General features: G+C 41.0%; 1 protein-coding gene across 1 annotated transcript in view; it reads left to right on the top strand.

The window, feature by feature from the left end:
- SCAF11 (SR-related CTD associated factor 11) overlaps window positions 1–2,776 on the top strand; it is a 156,771-nt gene extending 153,995 nt beyond the window's left edge. The window contains exon 15 of the mRNA XM_089674014.1: window positions 2,075–2,776. Coding sequence (XP_089530140.1) covers window positions 2,075–2,188 — 114 coding nt within the window. The 3' untranslated portion in view covers window positions 2,189–2,776. The remainder of the gene's footprint in view (window positions 1–2,074) is intronic.
- Window positions 2,777–24,756: the final 21,980 nt, after the last annotated feature.

Below are 24,756 nucleotides of genomic sequence, written 5' to 3'. Positions count from 1 at the left end.
GGTGGGAACCTGACACACTGCAGAGCTTAGAGCAGTGAGCTTAGTTCCCTGATGGTGTGGAGGGAAAGGGAACACACCCTTGTTCTCAAGCTCTTAGAAAAACTTACAGAGCTTGAGGCTATGAAGTGGATTTGCTAAAGGCAAATAGACTGTGCAGTTGCACTCATTTTGTGCCCCTTGCACATGATTGGATGATGGAAATTAGCAGAGCTTTACCACATTCTCTAAGCTCTGGGAAGAGATGAGCACAACTGCATTTGTGAAGTGCCGTATATTTGCCTTTAGTAAGTCCATCCCTATAAGTCACCTGCTGTGGTGCTGTAGGGGAGTGTGGAACATCTCCCAGGTAGCTCTTGTGTCCGCTTAAGTCTTTTCAGTGACCTATGTGGAAAGAGAGGGGAGATAAAGAAGAATCACACTCTGAGTTTTGGACACTTTAAGTCTACATTCAAGAGAGGCTTCACAAGAGCAAATACAGAGTGTTCACTACAAGGTGCAAACCATTCATAAGCCCTGAAGAATAGTAAAGCCAGATTCGACATTGCCAAACAAAACAAAAAAAAAAAGCCAGACCAGTTCTGGAAAAGCATTCTTTGAAAGGATGAAACTAAGATTAATCCACTAAGTGTGGAGAAGGCTTGGAACAGCTCATGATCCAAAGCACACAACGTCATCTGTAAAACATGGTGGAGGCAGTGTGATGGCATGCATGGCTTCCAGTGGCACTGGGTCATTGGTGTTTATTGATGATGTGACAGAAGCAGCCAGATGAATTCTGCAGTGTTTAGAGATATACTGTCAGCCCGGATTCTGCCAAATGCTGCAAAGTTGATTGGACAGCGCTTCACAGTACAGATGGACAATGATCCAAAACACACTGCAAAAGCAACCCAGGAGCTTTTGAAGGAAAAGAAGTGGAATATTCTGCAATGGCCGAGTCAATCACCTGATCTCAACCCAAATGAGCATGCATTTCACTTGCTGAAGGCAAAACTGAAGGCAGAAAAACCCACAAACCAAGAACAACTGAAGACCGCTGCAGTTATAGCCTGGCTAAGCATCAGAAAGGAGGAATCCCAGTCTTTGGTAATGTCCATGGGTTCCAGACTTCTGGCAGTTGTTGCCAGTAAAGGATTCTAAACAAAATATTATAAAGGAACATTTTATTTATGACTATATTAATTTGTCCATCTACTTTTGGTCCCTTGAAAAAGGGGGATGGCTACTCTTAAGCGCTGTAATTCCTAAATCCTTCCTCAAGTTTGGATGTACATACCCTCTAATTAAACCTGAGTGTTTGCACTTTCTGCCCATATCCATTATATAACTATAGCTTAAATATGGTTTGGTAAATACCTGACAAACTAAAATTGTGCCTGCGTGCAAATATATATGGACCTAACTGTATTTGTAATTTTGGATTCATTTTGACTATATGTAATATAGGGAGTGATTAGATTGCTGCAGTTATTGTACTGTATGGTTTACGTATTGTGCATAACAGATTGTGAGTGCTGGCAAGCTTAGATAAGTAGGATTTACATTGGAAGCACATTAGATCTCTGAAAGTTATCTTTATTTCACCTTGTAATCCTGCCAGTAACACGGTTCCTGTCCCAGGAAAACAGTGCTCACCCTACTGTAACATTGGAAGAGCAGTATTGTTGCACAAGGACAGGATGTATGTAAGGATTTTTATTTTTTATGGTCCAGCACATAAAATAAAGAGTTTTTAATGGAATAGGTTTCCCGTAAGTCACATTGTAAGCAGCAGGAATGCATTCTAATATAGAAAGAAACTGATTTCCACAAGCTGCTCTTTGAACTCTTTTCCAATCTAAACTGTTGCTTTACTAGCTCTATGTGCTACTATATAAATTATATATCATTGTTCCTGAAAACTGCCAGATAGGAACATGTTGTAAAGCTTAGTTGTGTGGAAATTTACAGACAGACATTTATTAGCATTGCTGTGTTAACTTTTTAAGGGGAATATGTTTCTTCTGTAATCCAAAAACATAACTACATATTCTGTAGGATTAATACGTATTGGTCTTTTTTTTTTTTTTTTTAGGTGTGTCACAGTAAAAGTGGAGAAGTTGATTCAGCTAAAGTGGCAAATCTTGTTAAGGCGTATGTGGACAAGTACAAACACTCTCGCAAAAAGGGGCCAGAGGACAAACTTTGAGCTACAGATCATCACTGGGGTCATACAAAGGACTGTGACAGTAATTGTCAAAGTGCAATTTCAGTGTCTTGACAGAATTGTACACAACTGTGATTGAAATCGGGTTTTGATACAATTATAATTTTCAATGTATGATTGATTACATTTAGAGCCCCCCTTCTTATGATGTTTTCCCCCAAAGTATACTTAATGAATTTTTGTTTTTACTAGGACAAACATGGTTAATAATGATGTACAGCATTTTGACTTAATCACTTGTGTGTAATATTAGAGATGTAATTCTCAATACTTGGCTACCAGCTGGGTGCTGTGTGTACAGTATATGGATCTGTTAGTTAATAATTCTTATCATGAGAATCTTTGATTGTGTTTTTCTTCTAATCATAGTGAGATGTTTTCTTGGCCTGTTTCTAGTCTAACTGGACGCACTGGTCTTTCAGTGTAGTCATAAAGATGTATGTACCTCGATAGAGAGTCTGTTTAGAATACCCGTACGCTACTACTGCAACATTTGTGTCCAACAAATATATATTTTTTTAAGATGGACACCAACTATGGCAACACCAAATAAATATCATGCTGCTTGTCTGCTTTGTCCTTTCCTTGTGCAATGCAATTTTTCTTTTCTGAAAATATTGGAAGAAAACAATCACGTCTTATGCAGTATGTCCAACAGTAAATGTATAAGCAATCAATGAACAACTTCGCGTCCGGAGCAGTTTTTTTTTTACATTTCTTCCACACTTGTTAAAATTTGTATTTTTAGCTAGAAAATTACTTAAAGTAGAACTAAAGGAAAAGTGTTTTTTTTTCCCTTTTGGATAGAGTGACAGTGGTTTTAACGCACGCTTAGTTTTTTTTTTTTTTTTTTTTCCGCCATCTGTGTTCCATTGGGGAGATTATCCTTTACTTCCTGTCCTATAGCCAAAACAGAAAGTGAGAGGAAGTTGCTGCAAATTGACCAGTGTCACCAGAACTAGTGTCCCCATTGGAAGATTTCCCCTCTATTACTGTTTTCTGGGGATAGTCCAAGATTTGGGATTTTATTTTACTATCACTTGTCACATATGACAATGGTATACAGGACAAATAGAGAGGGTGACTCCCTAACAGGCTTACAGATCTCTATAAAAACCTGACAGATGTCTTAATCCCTCTCCAATCTAAGCCAAAACTATGGGGGAAAAAGTGTTTGCATTTTAGTTCTACTTTAAAGCCTTTCATTACATATTTTCTGAAAGCAGATGCCCTCCACAATGTAATTATGGCAGTTGCAATTTTAATTGTACCCCTCGGTTCAGTATTGGGATCCTTACTTTTCAATATATTTAAAGATGGTATAGGGTCTGTAAAAGTACAATTTCAATCTTTGCAGGTGACGCCAAGCTGTGCAATAACACCCTTACAGGATGTCTCCAACTCAATGCACTATTTAACTGTGTGGCAAATGAGGTTTGATGTTAATAAATGTAAGGTTATGCACTTGGGGGCTTAGAATATGCATGCATCATACATACTAGGGTGAGTACAACTGGGTGAAACAATGGCGGAGAAGGATCTGGGTGTTCTAGTAGATTATCCGCTTAATAATTAGGGATGCACCGATACACACCTCTTTTTTTTTTTTTTTCTTTTCTCCTTTAATCCGCGAGTATGAATGATACGTTCGGTCAAGTACTTGCCAGTACCGATTACCGATAATTTGTGGTGCGATATGCATCAATACAAAATGTATGTACGCAAATTGCACTGCAATGAATAGCATGCGATTTGAACAGGAATTTGATTCCTGTCCAAATCACATGCAGTTACCCCACTGCGCCTGTGTGAACCCAGGCTGTCAAGGAGGTTTCACCCAGCGGAGAGTGGGCATGTGGTGATATACAAGTGAAACTTGAAAAATTAGAATATCGTGCAAAAGTTCATTTTTATTAAAGTAATGCAACTTAAAAGGTGAAACGAATATATGAGAGAGACTCATTACATGCAAAGCAAGATAGTTCAAGCCATGATTTGTCATAATTGTGATGATTATAGCTTACAGCTCATGAAAATCCCAAATCCACAATCTCAGAAAATTAGAATATTACATGCAGTCAATAAAACAAGGATTGTACATAGAACAATATCGGACCTCTGAAAAGTATAAGCATGCATATGTACTCAGTACTTGGTTTGGGCCCCTTTTGCAGCAATTACTGCCTCAATGCGGCGTGACATGGAAGCTATCAGCCTGTGGCACTGCTGAGGTGTTATGGAAGACCAGGATGCTTCAATAGCTGCATTCAGCTCTTCTGCATTGTTCGGTCTCATGTCTCTCATCTTTCTTTTGGCAATGCCCCATAGATTCACCTGACCTGAACCCCATAGAGAGTTTGCTGGCCAATCAAGCACAGTAATCCCACAGTCATTGAACCAGGTTTTGGTGCTTTTGGCAGTGTGGGCAGGTGCCAAGTCCCGCTGGAAAATGAAGTCAGCATCCCCATAAAGCTTGTCTGCGGAAGGAAGCATGAAGTGCTCCAAAATCTCCAGGTAGATGGCTACGTTGACCCTGGACTTAATGAAGCACAGTGGACCAACACCAGCAGATGACATGGCTCCCCAAATCAACACAGACTGTGGAAACTTCTCACTGGACTTGAGGCATCTTGCAGTGTGTGCCTCTCCATTCTTCCTCCATACTCTGAGTCCTTGGTTTCCAAATGAGATGCAAAATTTGCTTTCATCAGAAAAGAGGACTTTGGAACACTGAGCAACAGACCAGGTCTGTTTTTCTTTAGCCCAGGTAAGACGTTTCTGACGTTTTGTTGTTCAGGAGCGGCTTGACAAGAGGAATATGACATTTTAAGCCCATGTCCAGGATCTGTCTGTGTGTTGGCCCTTGATGGACTGACTCCAGCCTCAGTCCACTCCTTGTGAAAGTCCCCAACACTTTTGAATGGCCTTTTCCTGACAATCCTCTCCAGGCTGCGGTCATCCCTGCTGCTTGTGCACCTTTTTCTTCCACACTTTTCCCTTCCACATAACTTTCTATTAATGTGCTTTGATACAGCACTTTGGGAACATCCAACTTCTTTTGCAATTACCTTTTGAGGCTTTCCCTCCTTATGGAGGGTGTCAATGATGGTTTTCTGCACAACTGTCAGGTCAGCAGTCTTTCCCATGGTTGTGATTCCTACTGAACCAGACTGAGAGACCATTTAAAGGCTCAGGAACCCTTTGCAGGTATTATGGCTTAATTAGCTGATTAGAGTGGGACACTTTGAGCTGAAAATATTGTACAATATTTTAATTTTCTGAGATTGTGGATTTGGGGTTTTCATGAGCTGTAAGCCATAATCATCACAATTATGACAAATCACGGCTTGAACTATCTTGCTTTGCATGTAATGAGTCTATCTCGTATATTAGTTTCACCTTTTGAGTTGCATTACTGAAATAAATGAACTTTTGCACGATATTCAAATTTTTCGAGTTTCACCTGTATACTATGGAAGCAGATGCTCCATATTCTCAGTGGGAGCAGAGAAAGCGGCAGGGTTTTTCAAAAATCCCCCCTGCTTTCTCTCCTCTTTGCAGGTCTGGCTAAAGGGCTTTTTGATTGGTCTGCACTGTCACAAAGCAACAAAATGTGACTATTTAAAAGGGGTGGTTCTTTTCTATACCCACTGTACCCAGATGGCTGGGGTCTACTACCGCAACAGAAAAGTTTTTTTGTGAACTCTTTTTGTACTGGATAAACTCGGCAATAATTTTTAGAGGGGTGAAAATCTTTTCTGGATTTACCCATACAGTGTAGGTTGCCCATTTTGTTCACAAATGGGAAATGTCTTTTTTGATTCAGCAGGTCAATTTATATGGAAATGGGCAGGGCAGCATGGTGGAGATTCAAGTGCGACAAGCAGTAGTGAGCATATCAGCATTAGTAAGCATATTGTGTGAAGCCATAACCTTATATATAGGAGCCAAGGCATGGGAAATCTTACATGGCTTCCTCTAACCGAGTCTCCCTGTCCTCTTCATTCTCTTCTTCGTCTACTATTCTTAGGGCATGCATATAAGCATCTGACACTGGTAGAGACAGCGGGGTTGGAGAAAAAGCCTGGTATTTTTGAGCACTGGGCAGTGATGGCTGTATTAAAGCTGTTACTTGTTTGAGAAATTGTGACAGCGTTGCAGAAATGTGTGCCTTAGTCAGGTAGCCTGCTTGTTGCATGCCTTTGCTAGACCTAAAATTAGATGCAGAAGCCAGTGTTAAAATAGAGTATTGCTCAGGTGCAAGGGAAACATTATTACTATGAGATTGTGTAGTGTGGGCCTTTTAGGAAGAGAATGTTTGACTCTGCTCCCTTTTGCCTGGTTTCCTCCATTGTTACTGGTGAGGTTATTTGTATATATTATTAGTGACAGGATATAATATCAAAAGAATCTGGAGAAATCTCTGTGCAAGGGGCAAGACTGAAATGCAATATTTGGATGTATGTGATCTTCGGCCTCTCAGATGGCACTACATTAAAAACAGGCATAATTCTGTGATAGTGATTTTTGAACCCATGCAATAATGTCTGTCTGTGAACACCATTTACCTTGCCATCCAAAGAGCAAGGTAAAGCTCTATTATGCAAACAAGAAACCATATCTGAACATGATCCAGAAACCCTGGCATTTTCTCTGGGCCAAAGCTCATTTAAAATGGTCTGTTGCAAAATGGAAGACTGTTCTGTGGTCAGACGAATTGAAATTTTGTGTTTTTGCAACCCTGTGCATTGTGTCCTCTCGCTTGTTATCAGTTACCAGCCTGCATCTCTGATTGTATGGGAGGTGCATTAGTGCATATGGAATGGGCAGTTTTCACATCTGGAAAGACACCATCAATGCTGAACGATATATCCATTTTTTTTAAAGCTGCATATTCTCTCTTCCAGAAAATGTCTTTTTCAGGGAAGGCCTTGCAAATTTACAGCAGGAGAATGCTAAACTGCATACTGTATCTATGACAACTGCATGGCATTGTAGTAGAAGAGTCTGGGTGCTTAATTGGCCTGCCTGTAGTCCAAACCTTTCACCAATTGGAAGTATTTGGCGCATCTTGAAATCTACAAGAAGATCCAGGACTGTTAATCGGTTAGAATCCTATGGCAGGCAAAGATAGCACAACATTCCTCTTCCAAAACTCTAGTAACTGGTCTCCTCAGTTCAGATTGTTGTTAAAAGAGGGGATACTACACCGAGGTAAACATAACCCTGTCTCAACTTTTTTGAGACGTGTAGCTGCCATCAATTTCAGAATTACCTAATTTGTTTCTTAAAATGGTAAATTGTCTCAGTTTAAACACTTGATATGTTATCTATTGTGAATAAAATATGGGTTTACGAGATTTGCACTTCTCCCTAGCAGCACTAGGGTGGTTGGTTCAAATTCCAACCATGGTACTACCTGCCTGGAGTGTGCATGTTTTCCCTGTGCCTCTGTGGTTTTTGTGCAGGTACTCTGGTTTCCTCCTATACTCCAAAGACATTAGTAGGTTAACTGGCTTCTGTCTAAATTGGTCCTAGTATGTATGAATGTTAGGAACCTTAGATTGTACGCTCCTTGAGAGTTGGGGACTGATGTGAATGTACCAATATACACTGCTTAAACAAATTAAAGGAACACTTTTTAATCAGAGTATAGCATCAACTCAATGAAACTCCTGGGATATTGATCTGGTCATAGCAGTAGGTACTCAGTTTCAGCTGCTTTGGTGTTAATGAAATTAACACCTGGTGCACTAGATGGGCAACAATGAGATGACCCCCAAAACAGGAATGGTTTTACAGGTGGAGGCCACTGACATTTTTTTCCCTACTCATCTTTTTTGACTGTTTTTCATTAGTTTTGCATTTGGTTATGATCAGAGTCACTACTGTTAGCATAAGGCGATATCTGGACCATACAGAGGTTGCACATGCAATCCAACTCCTCCAGGATGGCACATCAATATGTGCCATTGCCAGAAGGTTTGCTGTGTGTCCCAGCACAGTCTCAAATCATCGAGGAGATTCCAGGAGGCAGGCAGTTACTCTAGGAGAGCTGCACAGGGCTGTAGAAGGTCCTTAACCCATCAACTGGAGAAATATCTGCTTCTTTGTGCAAGGAGGAACAGGATGAGCACTTCCAGAACCCTACAAAATTACCTCCAGCAGGCCACTGGTGTGACTGTCTCTGACCAAACAATTAGAAACAGACTTCATGAGGGTGGCCTGAGGGCTGATTTCCTCCAGTGGGCCCTGTGCTCACTGCCCGGCACCATCAAGCTCGATAGGCATTTGCTATTGAACACCAGGATTGGCAGGTTCACCACTGGCGCCCTGTGCTTTTCACAGATGAGAGCTGGTTCACCCTGAGAACATGTGACAGACACGGAAGGGTCTGGAGTAGCTGTGGAGAACGTTACGCTGCCTCTAACATTCACCATGATCGTTTTGGTGGTGGGTCAGTGATGGGCTGGGGAGGTATATCCATGGAGGGACGCACAGACCTCTACAGCCTAGGCAATGGCACCCTGACTGCCATTTGGTATCGGGATGAAATCCTTGGACCCATTGTCAGACCCTACGCTGGTGCAGTGGGTGCTGGGTTCGTCCTGGTGCACAACAATGCCTGGCCTCGTGGTGAGAGTATGCAAGCAGTTCCGGGAGCATGAAGGAAATTGATACCATTTAATGGCCCCCACACTCGCCCCACCTAAATCCAATACAATATCTCTGGGATATCATGTTTCGGTCCAGGTTGCACCTCAGACTGTCTAGTACCTCAGTGATGCCCTGTTCCAGATCTGGGAAGAAATACCCCAGGACACCATCTGTCATCTCATTAGGAGCATGCCCAAATGTCAGGCATGCATACAAGCACATGGGGGCCATACAGAATACTAAGTACCATTTTGAATTGCTGCCATGAAATTTCAGCAAAATGGACTAGCCTGCTGCATCATTTTTTCACTTTGATTTTCAGGGTGTCTTTGAATTCAGTCCTCTGATAGAAATTAAAATGATCAACCTACAAACAATGGGGCATCCTTATGTTCCTAACACATTACTCAATCCATATCAGTATAGATATGCAGCATGATTTCCCCCCCCCCCCCCCCCATTGAGATCTGATGTGTTTTCAAAGTGTTCCTTTAATTTTTTTTGAGCAGTGTATATGTAAAGCGCTGCATGCATTGACAACACTGTATAAGTACACAAAAGTTTGCAAATCATTGCATTCTGTTTTTATGTTGATTTTGCAGTGTCTCAACTTTTTGGAATTGGTGTTGTCCTCCTGAACAGACTGATCTACAGGCTAAGGATCTTATAAACAGTCAGTACTAGTGTTCAAAGTAGAAGTGGCAGCAATAAAGACTCCTATGGATTTTTCATTTGACACTTTGACTTATTACACTTGGCAGACACTCAGATAACAGCTTGAAGCACTTTGCGGCTGAAACTCGCATCAGCTGATCTTGAGCAGCTACCTGGTTGAACTTAGAGATTGTGTGAACAGAGGGCCAGGTGATGACCTTACAAAGCTGAGATACAGGGCTCAATTGACAAAGCATTATTTTCCTCTTTAAAAGCTGAGATGAAATGCCTGATAGCATTTTTCAAATTTTGTTTTGCAATTTAAAAACAATGCTACTAAAATAAAGCATGAGTGATTTCATTAAAGTGTGAGGTACTGTATTTATCTCATGATGTGATATCCAAGTGGAATGGATACAGTGGAGAAGGATTTAGAACGCTGCCAGTTTTTATTGCTAATAAAGGAGCAAATAGTTTAAATGATAGAAAAATGTCAACTCACCAAGTCTGTGCTGTCCCTTTAGCATATGTATTATAAAAGAAAAAAAGGTGACTGGGAATACCAGTGAAAGGGAAGCTACTTTCACAGGGCACACATGGTATATCAAAAACAACTAAGTTAAATTCAAAATATCTTTATAAATGTCAAATATTGAATGAAAATAGTATCAAAAAATCACATACATCCCATAACCAAAACAGGATGTGAGAGGAAATCTCTGCAAATTAAGGGAATCTTTTGGGGACCCCTAGCTCACCAGAACCAGTGTCTCCATTGAAAGATTTCTCTTCTATTACTTTTCTGGGGACAACCCAGATTTGTATTTGGGATTTGTATTTACTTTCACTTTCAATAACAGTGAACAGGACAAATAGGGTGAATCCTCCTAACTGCTAGATTGTAAGCTCGAACGAGCAGGTCCCTCTGTTTCCTCTTGTACCAAATTGTATTGTAACGGTAATGTTTACCTTCATTTTGTAAAGCGCTGCACAAACTGTTGGCGCTATATAAATCCTGTCTAATAATAATGGCAGCACAGACAGCAATAAAAACCTGACAGGCTATCTCCACTCTGTCCAAAACTAAAGATAAAAAAAAGTTTTGCGTTAGGTATTCTTTAACCACTTGCCCGCCACCCTATAGTAGAAGTACTGCAACAGGGCTGCGCAAAATCACGTATATATACGTGATTTGCATTTCCGGGTAGGGGGTGCGAATGTGCCGCCCTACTCGCACTGGCAGCAAGGGTTTTCAATCACCAGGTCCCGGGTGGAGATTCCCACCGGCACTCGGCGATCGATGCGTAGAACTGACGGGAGAGAATTTTGCGTAAACAACACAGGTCTCTCTCCTGCCAGCAAGGACATACTGCTTTGTATTTCTCTGCACAGCTATGGGAACATGTTCCAAAGGTGAACTTATCCTTTAACCCTCCTGGCAGTCTGATTATGTCACTATTTTTGAATGTCAAAGCGGTACAGTGTTTTGCATGGAAATGTGTTGTTTTATATTGTAGACCTGACTTTAACTCACTTAAATCTGTCCAAACAAGAGTCTAGTAAACATCCTGGGTATGATAAAAAAAATAAATTTAATTCAATAATGTAATCAAACCAAAAACACTGAAATTTGTCCAAACAAGGGTGCAATATTACTAGACACTGCATATTGGTTTAGTAAACCTCCCCGGTAGGAAAAATTTTGAAACATGGGACTGCACAAAGTCTGACATCACAATCAGGACAATGGAACCTGGTTTCCTTTCTGATTTTCTTTCCACTGTCATCTGGCTTTGAGCAACAAACCATGCACATCCTTGTAGGTGCTGATGTTTTCTCGGTTGGTGGGATGCAGTCCACGAAGTGACGACCAGTCAGGCGTTTCGGGTTGACAACGCCAACAGCACGACGACCTGTATTCACAGCCATTGATGGTGTTTGGTGGTTCACAAAGATACGTTCGGCAATTTTCCAAATGAAGTCAGAATGAATCACAGGCTTGTCACTTTTTTTTTTTTAGCAGAATGTAGGCATTGCTCAAGAAGGTGCCTGAAAATCTTCTTGTAGTACTTTTGCTGTTTCCTCATTGCTGGGTAGAATGTCATTGCTTGGTCGGCTCTGTCGACACCTCCCATGGTGTTATTGTAGTCTATCACTGCTTGTGGCTTCATGATTTCTTTCCCACCTTTTGGGTGTACCATAACAGTGGAGGTATTATGAACTGTACTCATTAGGCACACATCTTTCTTTTCATGCCATCGCAGTGCCGCCTTTTTGCCAGGCAACCATTTCTTCAGTCTTCAGCTTCTTATTGCCAAACATTGGCGGCATGTCCCACCAGTTAGCCATAACGGTTCCATAGGCATCTGTTTTGTTTTGCCGAAGAATCTCAAAGTTCAGGAGACATCTAAAAGTTGTCGTTTGTCATGCAAGAGCCCTGATTTAGCAATGGCTTAATTATTGAAAGAACGTAAGATGTTGCCATTCCATAGTTGCTGTATTTTGGATTAGATTTTGTTCCTTTTCCAGTGTATATAACTGAATTCAAAATGTAGCCAGTTGACGATTCACATAGCATGTAGGATTGTACGCCAAATCGTGCGCTCTTTGATGCAATGTATTGTACTCAGCTGAGCCTTCCCTTGTAGGCTATTAGACTTTCAACTATGCTGATCTCTTTCTGGCAAATAGCTCAGTTGGAAATTCTTTAGAATCATTTGAGATACTTTCCAAATTTTCATTAGTTTCGGTGCAGGATGAGTAGTTTCATCAAATTCTTTGTTGTTTTCGAAGTGTAAAAAGTTCATGATCAGGGAAAATCTGTACTCTTGACATAACCGTGCCAAAGAGTGGAGTGGTGAGTAATTTATTAGTTGTCCAATACCACTGCTGCATATGGTTTCCTCAGCACTCCTTGAAGTATTTTTAGGCCCAGAAATTTCCAAATGTCATCTTTGGTCACTGGTTCCCACTTTGTGCTTCTTGGAAACTTCCGATGCAGAGTAGTCAATTGTTGCTCTTGGTACAGTTTGTCTCAGTAACTATTTTTTCAATAACCTCATTGCCAAGGGGTTGTTTTGTTCAACGTCTACTTTCATACCAGATGCTCCAGTAGATGGGATTCTTGGGAGCGCTGCCTGATCTGTACCACAGTCCACAGAGCACCAAGTTCGCACATCACTTAGCTCAGTCGTTGAATCGTCACTCTGATGACGAATTTCCCTGTCTGATCCACTTGGAAATGATGGAGCTGGAAGCAAGATGTCCTCTACAGGGTCCTGTGGCCAGAAAAAAAGGGACTCAGTCTTGTGAATAGGCCAAAGCTGACCCTGAAAGCCCTGACCACATCCAAGCAGTGAAGGGCAATTTATGGGGAAAGGGAGAACAATTACAAAATTATTATGGCGCCTAGTGTGTCAAAAAATTACAAATAATTTGTGTAAGATATGCAGCTCCCCTATTATTAAGTGAATAACCACACTTGTTCAAACCATTATTTAAAAATAGACAGGCACTAAGCAAATATAATGTGCATAAACATATAGGAGGCTTGTTTCACAACATGCCCCTGGACGAAACAGTTATATTTAATATATTGCACCTATAATGGGTGCTCCATTGCTCACTAATTATATAAAAAATATAAAAGACAATGAAAGTCCAAAAGTGAGTTCATGTTTTGAAAGAAGTGACAGTCCTTTCTATTCCTCTATGCTGTAACCCAAATAAGTGATACTGGTGCCGGTACTACAGGCACCGCTCCATGTGAGTGCAAAATTGTTTGGTTTTGCTCATAATGTTTATTTAATAAATGCTGCACTTAGAAAGATTTTATATCTGATTTATTTGAGCGGCCTAGCAGTACATCTTAAGGATTATCCCGCACTCAATTATCTAGATGAATTGTTGAATTTGCTGAAAATCATATTGCCTTAGCTTTTGGCCTTATCAATAGAGAGCTGCTGGTGGGGAGCAACACTCTAGGAAAGCCTGAGAGGATAGTTCCCTATATGACCAAAATGACCATCTGACCACCTCAATTGGGGTCAAAAGGTCTGGTGAGTGAGCAATTTATATATAATTTGCCGACACGTGAAGATATTAAATCTCTCACTTATATGGGTTACAGCATAGAGGAACAGAAAGGACTGTCACTTCTTTCAAAACATGAACTCGCTCTATAGTCAGTGGGAAATGGAGCACCCATTACAGCTGCAATATATTAAATATAACTGTTTGGTCTAGGGGCATGTTGTTAAACAAGCCTCCTATATGTTTATGCACATTATACAGTTGTGTTCAAAATAATAGCAGTGTGTTGAAAAAAGTGAATAAAGCTCAAAATCCTTCTAATAGCTTTTATTTCCATACACACAAATGCATTGGGAACACTACACATTCTATTCCAAATCAAAATATGAAGAAAAATATATCAAATTTGTGTTGTTCCTCTAAAAAAGTTGAAGAAAAGTGATTATTAGACTGTTCAAAAAAATAGCAGTGTTTGTATTCTTCTTTACAAACTCAAACATTCACTATATAAACTGAAAAATGTTTGAAGATTTTGCTTTCCTTTGAATGACTTAATTAATATTTAGTTGTATAAGCACTGTTTCTGAGAACTGCTGTACATCTGTGTTGCATGGAGTCAACCAACTTCTGGCACCTGTGAACAGGTATTCCAGCCCAGGATGATTGGACTACATTCCACAGTTCTTCTCTATTTCTTGGTTTTGCCTCAGAAACTGCATTTTTGATGTCACCCCACAAGTTTTCTATTGGATTAAGATCCGGGGATTGGGCTGGCCACTCCATAAAGTCAATCTTGTTGGTTTGGAACCAAGATGTTGCACGTTTACTGGTGTGTTTGGGGTCGTTGTCTTGTTGGAACACCCATTTCAAGGGCATTTCCTCTTCAGCATAAGGCAGCATGACCTCTTCAATTATTCTGATGTATTCAAACTGATCCATGATCCCTGGTATGCGATAAATAGGCCCAACACCGTAGTATGAGAAACATCCCCATATCATGATGCTTGCGCAACCATGCTTCACTGTCTTCACAGTGTACTGTGGCTTGAATTCAGTGTTTGGGGGTCGTCTGACAAACTGTCTCCGGCCACTAGACACAAAAAGAACAATCTTACTTTCATCAGTACACAAAATGTTGCGCCATTTCTCTTTAGGCCAGTCAATGTGCTCTTTGGCAAATTGTAACCTCTTCAGCACAGGTCTTTTTTTCAACAGTGGGACTTTGCGGGGGCTTCTTGCAGATAGCTTGGCTTCACATAGGCGTCTTCTAATTGTAACAGTACTCACAGGTAACTTTAGACCTTCTTCGATCTTCCTGGAGCTGATTGTTGGCTGAGTCCTTGCCATTTTGGCTATTCTTCTATCCATTCGAATGGTAGTTTTTCACTTTCTTCCATGTCTTTCAGGTTTTGGTTGCCATTTTAAAGCATTTGCGATCATTTTAGCTGAGCAGCCTATCATTTTCTGCACTTCTTTATATGTTTTCCCCTCTCCAATCAACTTTTTAATCAAGGTGCGCTGTTCTTCTGAACAATGTCTGGAACGACCCATTTTCCTCAGAATTTCAGAGAGAAATGCACTGTAACCAGCATGTACAACATTTGCTGCCTTCCTTCCTTCCTTAAATAAGGGCAATAATTGCCACCTGTTTTTCAAAGAATGAATGACCTCACTAATAGAACTCCACACTGCTATTATTTTGAACATGCCCCTTTCAATTAGTGATTCAATTACACAGAATCAGCAGCATGCATGTCATGACTGTTGGGTCTGTTGGATTTCTATTACTCTACTACACCTGCTAGTAAATTATTTGCCATGTAGAAAACCATTTCTACCAAAAACAGTGATTGATCAGGTTAGTGATGTCTGACTGCTATTATTTTGAACACAACTGTATTTGTGCAGCACCGGCCTATTTTTAAATAAAGGGAGAACAATGCCCTCAATGAAGTGGAAAGAGGCCATCTTAGGTAACAAAGGAAGGTTTTGGTCTTAAGACCACCTTGTCTTTGTACAAAACAAGAAAACATTCTCTCTTTACAAGAAAGAGCTACCAGCTCAGAAATGCACCTAACAAATATAATGGTTACTAGGAAAGCAATTTTACTTGTGATGTCTTTCAGAGGATTGTCTTTAATTGGTTCAAAGGAAGGGGGGGTCTCTGAAGGACAGAGAGAACAAGGCTGAGATCCCAAGGTAACACAGGCTTGTTTCTCTTAGGGCAGCTTGACTTCTGGCACCTACCTAATGATACTGTATATGTAGGAAACGGCCATGGCATTGTCTGACTGCACCCTGACTAGGTGACCATGCAGAAGAGATGCCAAGTGTTGTAGTAGTAATCTAAAGGCTCTCAGTTCCAGGATGTTAATTGGAAATTTTGACTCCTGGGGACAGTTAGAAAATGATAAACTCAGCCTCTAAGGCTGCCATCCATTGTCATCACCTTCAAGGGCATATGAAGGAATGATTTTTCCAGTTTCAGGGGAGAATTGGAGATCCACTCTGCCAAGGACTGCTTTGTCTGGCTGGATAGAAGCATTGAATAATCCAGGGAATGGATTGGTTTCTTCCACATTCTGGGTATGTTGGATTGAAAAGGTCTGGAGTGGAACTGAGCAAAGGAAGGAGGCAACAATTAAGCCCAGAACCCTCAAGCAGAAGTGAACTGAGGGGTGCCCCTGATCTTTGTTTATCTTTTCCTGTAAGAAATAGTCTGACAGCCATCGCTGGCTGAAGGGATGGACTTGTAAGGGCAAGAAATGCCTTTAATAGTGCTTCCAAACACTTATCAACAGAAATTTTAAAGTGGAACTTAACGTGACAAGTAAAAAATGGGCAAACATGCAGGATTTTTAATGCAGAACAGACATGCTTTATCTCTTCTGCATAAAATTACCTGCCAGTCCGCCCCTGTACAGTGAGCTGCATTTATTTTGGCCGTGGAAAGTCAGGTGCTTATAGGAAAAGACTAAGTGTGCAGAGTGTAAAATAATGTGTCGACAGTAGAGTGCATTTGGAATGAAGCTGTAAAGCTTGTAAAATGTAGGGGAAGGAATACCCCCTGCATTCTCTGCTACAAAATCCTTGTCCTCAATTTTTTTCTCAAGTAAAGGAGGTTCCACCTCTGATTCCTGAACAGGGTCATGACAAATAGAGGATGCATGGTTATTCTGACCTCTGGAGAATGAATATTCTAGAAGAGCCAAATGTTTTCCAAAGTATTCAAACATAGTGGCAGAGAAATCTGCTTTTGTCAGGCTGTATGGTACAGTTGTGTTCAAAATAATAGCAGTCAGACATCACTAACCTGATCAATCACTGTTTTTGGTAGAAATAATATTTCTACATGGCAAATAATTTACTAGCAGGTGTAGTAGAGTAATAGAAATCCAACAGTCATAACATGCATCACTAATTGATAGGGGCATGTTCAAAATAATAGCAGTGTGGAGTTCTATTAGTGAGATCATTCATTCTTTGAAAAACAGGTGGCAATTATTGCCCTTATTTAAGGAAGGAAGGCAGCAAATGTTGTACATGCTGGTTACAGTGCATTTCTCTCTGAAATTCTGGAGGAAAATGGGTCGTTCCAGACATTGTTCAGAAGAACAGCGTACCTTGATTAAAAAGTTGATTGGAGAGGGGAAATCATATAAAGAAGTGCAGAAAATGATAGGCTGCTCAGCTAAAATGATCTCAAATGCTTTAAAATGGCAACCAAAACCTGAAAGACGTGGAAGAAAGCGAAAAACTACCATTCGAATGGATAGAAGAATAGCCAAAATGGCAAGGACTCAGCCAACAATCAGCTCCAGGCAGATCAAAGAAGGTCTAAAGTTACCTGTGAGTACTGTTACAATTAGAAGACGCCTATGTGAAGCCAAGCTATCTGCAAGAAGCCCCCGCAAAGTCCCACTGTTGAAAAAAAGACCTGTGTTGAAGAGGTTACAATTTGCCAAAGAGCACATTGACTAGCCTAAAGAGAAATGGCACAACATTTTGTGGACTGATGAAAGTAAGATTGTTCTTTTTGGGTCTAGTGGCCGGAGACAGTTTGTTAGACGACCCCCAAACACTGAATTCAAGCCACAGTACACTGTGAAGACAGTGAAGCATGGTTGCGCAAGCATCGTGATATGGGGATGTTTCTCATACTACGGTGTTGGGCCTATTTATCACATACCAGGGATCATGGATCAGTTTGAATACATCAGAATACTTGAAGCGGTTATGCTGAAGAGGAAATGCCCTTGACATGGGTGTTCCAACAAGACAACGACCCCAAACACACCAGTAAACATGCAACATCTTCGTTCCAGACCAACAAGATTGACGTTATGGAGTGGCCAGCCCAATCCCCGGATCTTAATCCAATAGAAAACTTGTGGGGTGACATCAAAAATGCAGTTTCTGAGGCAAAACCAAGAAATAGAGAAGAACTGTGGAATGTAGTCCAATCATCCTGGGCTGGAATACCTGTTCACAGGTGCCAGAAGTTGGTTGACTCCATGCAACACAGATGTACAGCAGTTCTCAGAAACAGTGCTTATACAACTAAATATTCATTAAGTGATTCAAAGGAAAGCAAAATCTTCAAACATTTTTCAGTTTATATAGTGAATGTTTGAGTTTGTAAAGAAGAATACAAACACTGCTATTTTTTTTTAACAGTCTAATATTCACTTTTCTTCAATTTTTTTAGAGGAACAACACAAATTTAAAATATTTTTCTTCATGTTTTGATTTGGAATAGAATGTGTAGTGTTCCCAATGCATTTGTGTGTATGGAAATAAAAGCTATTAGAAGGATTTTGAGCTTTATTCACTTTTTTCAACACACTGCTATTATTTTGAACACAACTGTATGTGCCTGAGAGGGAGCTATAGATGTTAGAGAAAATAGAATAGGGACGCCACGTTGGAGAGGAAAACTCCCCATTCTTCTGCCTACAAATTTACATAGTGTGCTATGCACTGTGGTCATTAGTAAGGTGTCTAGTGTCAAAATACAGGGAAGCTCTGTCTTACCTTGTTCATGACACTGGGCCTTCTAGAAGTCCAGGCTTCACCTGTCTTGATGGGCATATCCCCAAAGGGTTCTTCAAGATCTGGGAACCACAGAAATGGACCTCGGCCCTGGAGACCAATGCAAGACAGCAGGTGGGATTCTTCTAACAAGCCAGTACAGTTAATATCCAAGCCAGAGACGCATCTGGTTCATGTCATCAACTGCATATGCATGTCAACAGCTGTTTCGAACAGATTAATGCCAGACATAGCACTGACAGGCAGAGGTTGAGGTAGACTGCAGACAAGAGAGTAGTCAGTGTCCAGACAGGTCAAGACCGGCAGCAGGCAAGAGAACAAGAGCAGGATAGCAACAGGAACAGTAAGGCAATATGGGTCAACAATGGTTAACATGCAAAGTACACTGGCAAGAAGACAGCACCAAGCACTTCAAGTGGGAGTGTTTAAATACCTTCAAGAGCTGTGAGTATTCACAGCATCTGGGACAAACATAAATGCATGCGCGTCAACACATGCACACCCACAAGTTCAACTGGTTGTAGCTAATAGACCACAAGTTGACACACTGCAAACAAAGAGGTTGGACCATGCCTCTGACTGTACACATGTGAATCCTAGAGCTGCTGTAACAGGTAGAAGCATCAGGCTGATCCTTCCATTTCAAGGGCACCACATCAATAAAGATCGAAAAGGTCTCCTTCAGTGAATCCATATATATATAATGCACATCTAGTGTAGTAATTTAAAAGTGATAGCAATTTATTAAAAGATGTATAAAATGTACTCACAAAATAAACAAGTAGCATTGGCGTGTAAGACGTGTTTATATCATCTGACCAACGTCAAATAGGTGGGGACAGGTGTCCGGTAGGGCCACTTCCTGCCCTTGGCCAAGAGGAACCCAGAGTGGAGCTCTCGGCGGTCTGCCAACTGCCACAGAGTCGGAGGAAGCCAAAATCCAGAATAACTTGCTGGAGTGATGTTGGCGAAGTCACTCCTTCCACATGTGCAAGAACATGTCCCAGGGAACCAATCCCCTCCTCAATCTGCCTGAGAACTTATACGATAGTAGAAAAGTAGACGATCCCCATGGCTGGGTAGGAAGTAGCCTTACCAGGCACCTATCGCCACCTGTTTGACATTGGTGATGATATGGACACACTCCTTACACATCAATACTTCTTGATTCTTTTGTGGATGCATTTTATAAATCTTTTAATAAATTGTCAGTTTTTAAATACTACACTAGATCTGTGTTTTAATCTTTTGCGTCCCTTTTTTTTTTTTTTTTTGCTGTTTCTTTCATAGTTGTAGTTCCCTCTCCAGCTGCACTTAGGGCAGCACCTATTATCTTAGTGTTAAAAGTTTTCAATGAGTTGAGCAGACTACCCTGAGAGTGCTAAGATTTTGCATATTTGTATACCCATGTATTTTCTTCACTCATGTCTTTTATTTATGCTTCTCAATTAGTTTTTGAGGCTTTTGCTCAAGTGAAGTGATAGACCACCGCAGAACACCTTTGTTTGTTCTTTCAAGTACTCAAGAAACATTGATAGCCAGTAGCTGTCAGAACATGCTCAAAGTCAAGCAGAGGGAAGATATCAGGAATCAAGGTCCTACATGAATAAAACAACCTTTCCTATCTAACACATATACTCATTCCTATTCCAACTCCAACATAAATGAATAAATAATGAAGATGGAAATAAAAATTGAAAATAAAACATAAAATATATAAAATGTCCCAAACAATGTTCAAAATATAAGTCCAATCCAAAAGGAACTCTCTAAATCCCGTGATGAAATTCCAATCCTTTTATCACTCTTCGTGAACCTCAAAGAAATACAACTATAATAGTGTATTACCTTCTAAAAATGACTCAAACATAAAAATACAATATCTGTGCAAATAAGTGCACCAAAATATAAATATGGCTGTGAGCAAACAAGTGTATCATGCAAATGGAATATCGTGTACACTGCAATCAAGTGAAAAACACAGCATTCAAAAAAAAAAAAAAAATGTAATTATAAATAAAATATAAATTCCTAAATCAAAATATATACACCCAATCAGTAATCGTGAACACTCCAATTCACATGGTGAGAAACAGTGATCACCTCCAACTAGTGTAAATTGAATAATTACCCTCAGGGAGTAATAACAAGCCTTGCAGGATATCCTTGGTCAGTTAGTACCACTTCCCTGTTTTCCAACACTCCTGTGGTTAATACTCCATAATCCTCATGCATGTGAAGTGAATGTGATCCTCATGAATCCATGTGAAGTGTGCAGCAGTGTTAGCAGAGTCTCCTCTAGGCACATACACCTGCGCAGTGCCAGTGTTTACAGTCAGATGGCAGAGGTTGGGTGAGCTAAATGTAAAAATACTTTGTATCCAAATGAATGCTGCATGGCTGGGTATTGTGCCTTGCTTCAACCGCTGTGCATACCCTGATCTTCTCCATAGATAGTACTCTGCATAACAGGTGCACAAAGGAATACTTTGTCTGTTCACACATTGCATTTCCTGTTGGTGGCTTCTCATGTTTTCTTTACTATTGTGCTATGATGCCAACCCCCCTCAAAAGCCCAGCATTCCTAGAGGTAGAGGAGTTGCCTGTGGATGACTACTGTAGCCAGCATTGCCTATTGGAGTATAGGACATTCCTTTAGTATTTGTTTGTGGACTCCAGTTTCCCAAAAAAGAAGTTTTTAGGATGTCAACAATTCCCTTGGATGGATTGTGTACATTGCAGAATATTATTGTAATTCTGATGCAGATTTCTACCTTTGTGTTGCTTTTCTTAACAAAAGATTTTCATATCCTGTTCTCTGGTAGGGCAAGTTTTGGTTCATTAACCACCCAGTGACTTCAGGGCTGTGGATGGAAGCTGCAGTATCAACATCCCTCTAGCAGTGGTTACTTACTAAGCAAGCTATTTTCTACTTCAATAAATTATTGGGGGTTTTTTTTTAGCCTTTCCTGGCAGAACAGCCTCTTCAGACTCTGCAAAGGGGAAAAGATGAATGAACATGACAATATGAATCTTGCTTTGTTTAAGCAACCCCAAATGAGTAAAACAACACCCAACACATTGTGGCCAGTGCACTCAAAGGGAGTTGTTTCCACTCACCCTGTTTTGGCGATTAGAAGTCTCATAGCCATGGCAGGCAAGACAGCCTCTTCAGACTCTATGAAAAGGAAGAGGCGGACAAGCAGGACTATGTAGCCTGCTGGTTTAAGCAGCCAGGGATAGAGATGATGACACCTAACAGGATGTCACATTCAATAAACACATTGTCAATACACTAAAGGAATGGTTTCCACTTACCCTTTGAAAGGGTTATCTGCTTTGGCAATGAGAAGCTGCACAGTCTTCCCAAGCAAAGTATCTCTCTTCAGAGTTTCCAAAGAGGATGATGTGGATGGACATGACTGCATAAATACTGCTATACTGCTGTGTTTGAGCAACCAAGGATAAAGATGACACCTAACAGGTTGTCAAATGAGGCTAATACACTCTAAAGGACTGTTTCCGCTCACACTTTGAAAGGGTTATCTGTTCTATCAATGAGCAGTCTCCTAGCCTTCCAGGCAAACAATCCTCCTCAGAATCTTCCAAATGAAGATTCAGGTGAGCATGACTGTATGAGCCCTGCTGGTTCAAGCAATCAGGGATAAAGAAGTTGACACCTAACAATCACATTTATTGACCATGTGGTCAAAACATTGTAAAGGAGTTGCTTCCACTCACCTTGTGTAGGGGTCATATATGCTTCCAATCATCAGTCTCAGAACCTTCTCAGTCAAATCAACCCTTGCCAGATTTGTCCAAAGTACATGTGGAGGAACATGACTGCATGATTCCAGCTTTAAATAGACAGTGATTAAGATGATGGTGACCAAGTTGTCACAATTAATTAAGCATGTGGTCAAGCCACTCTAAAGGAATTGCTGAATTCACCTTCTGCAAGGGCCATCTATTCTGGCAATGTCCAGTCTTCCTTTTAGGTCCATTATAACTGGTCTCAGAGCCTTCTCAAGCCAATCAATCCTTATCAGTCCCTTCTGAACAAGATGATGAAGACAGCCGTTGTCCAGGTTGTTGAGTCCTCCTTTTGTAAGGTTAATGAAATTCCTTTAAATAGAAGCAAAGCTGTGGAAGTATTTCAAGTGCCTCCAGAGGATGGCATGACAATTCCCTTATGGTGACTGAATCAAGTGCCTGTTCTACAAGATTGGAGCATGTTGTCACAGCAGGATGTCAAGGGTTTTGAATCACCCCTTTGGTCGGTGTGTCCCTTATGGGATTGGCCAGATACATGACTTTACCATTAGAAGATGCTGTGGCCTTCAAGGACATTCTCAATAACTGCATTTTTCTTGATCTTGGAAGGTGAAGTCTGAATTAATAGTGGTCAGTTTGGCTTCTTGCCTCGAGATGAACATCTGTTCAGTTAAAGGAGACTGAAGTTCAAGAGTCCGTTTCCACGCTCACTGAAGAGAAGATAGCTTCTGCATTTCTGGTGGGGAATCAAAGAAAAAGCCATCAAATAATCAAAGAAGCCAGCAAAGAGCTTCATGTCAGAATGCTTTCTGGTATTTTGGGAATTGTGCCATCCATACATGTCTTATGGGCCATTGGTGGTTCCTCTTTGGACATAGATACAGTTTGGTGATGGACACAGTCACTCAAAGCAAGCATTTCAGGACATATTTGGGAGACCTTTCATCCTTCACGTCTCAAATCCAGCAGGTCAAGTAGAAGCAGTTGACATCTCACCCCCTATCAAGTTGGGTTTCTGGACTAGTAGCAGGCAGAAGGCATATGTCAGAAGATATGGATTACGCTCTCTATATGGAAGCGAGCCAAAACTTGTAGTTGGAGAAGCAGAATCTTCTGCAATGTCATTCCAATCGGACGACCTAGTGGCTGGCAGTGCAGTAAGACACCAGCAAAGTTAAGAACTGAATTTCAGGCTCTTCTAGCCTTCAATGACCTCATCCAGGGTGGACCTGTCCTAGTGAAGTTAGACAGCACGATGACTGGCCTACATCCAGAAACAAGGGGGCACTTAGTGTCTCCATCTTGAAGAAGATTTCTCTGATTCTAGAGTTGGCCTAAGTCAATATCCTGCAGCTATATGCTGCCTATGTGCCCATTCGGAGCCCTTACCCAGCTGTGCGGACATGAAGCTCGTCAGGAAAGGGAAATGACGGTAAGTATCTGTCATTCAATTTTCCGTTTTTTTTGTTACTAGCCATAAAATTCCTTTCTCTGAGTTCATTGACAGACACAGCTCTACAGGAGTAGGACACAGCACAGAAAAGAAGACAGCCCCACATGTGGGAAGTCCTAGTTGGTATAAAACAAACCCTCTCTGCTATAGGCAATCGAGTTCATAACAAAGCAGTGTCAGAAGTATAAACTTCTGGGTGCTGTATCCACCAATGAACTCAGTGAAAGGGATTTTACAGTGAGTAACAAAAAATCCCCTTTCCCCTTTTACAAACATGCCAACCACCCAAACAACCCTTAAAAGGGCAAACAAGGAAATTTAAACAGCAGCCAAGACAAAACATCTGAAGAAACAAACACATCAACCTTGTAAAATTTCATAACAGTATGCACAGACGACCAGATAGCCACCTCGCAAACATGAGACACAGAGGCCAGAAGCTAATTGCTCTAGTGGAGAGTGCTGCAATCCAGCATCTGCTGGATCCAACAGGAAAACTTCTTGGGCTGCCCGTGAGCATTGAAAGAGAAACTGACCTCTGGTAGGAGGCCATAGGAGCACAGGCACACATGTACCACCTGGAGCACATCCAAGTAGTGCAAAGCAACCTCCTTATGATGCGATGGCCGTGGACACAAGGAAGGCAGGACAATGTCCTTAGGTGAAAATCTGACACCGCCTTCCGCAGAAAAGAGGGGCACAGACGAAGAGCCACCTTAACCTCTTGTAGAACCTAATACAGAGACTTACAAAATAAAGCCACCAGCTCAGACACAAGCCTTGCAGAAGCAACAGAGACCAAGAAAGCAACTTTTTGAGAATGTAAGCAGGGGAATATCCCGAATACTCCCCAAAGGGAGGCTTCTGGAGGACAAAATATAAGTGCCATGGTTGGAGCCAGACAACAAAAACTTCTTGAATAAAAGTG

Source organism: Staurois parvus, unplaced genomic scaffold, assembly GCF_062004578.1.
Source record: "Staurois parvus isolate SC_StPar_1 unplaced genomic scaffold, SC_StPar_1.0 ptg000147l, whole genome shotgun sequence".
NCBI lineage: Eukaryota > Metazoa > Chordata > Amphibia > Anura > Ranidae > Staurois > Staurois parvus.
The sequence above is the reverse complement of the archived record's forward strand: the minus strand, read 5'-3'. Positions and strand labels throughout refer to the sequence as shown.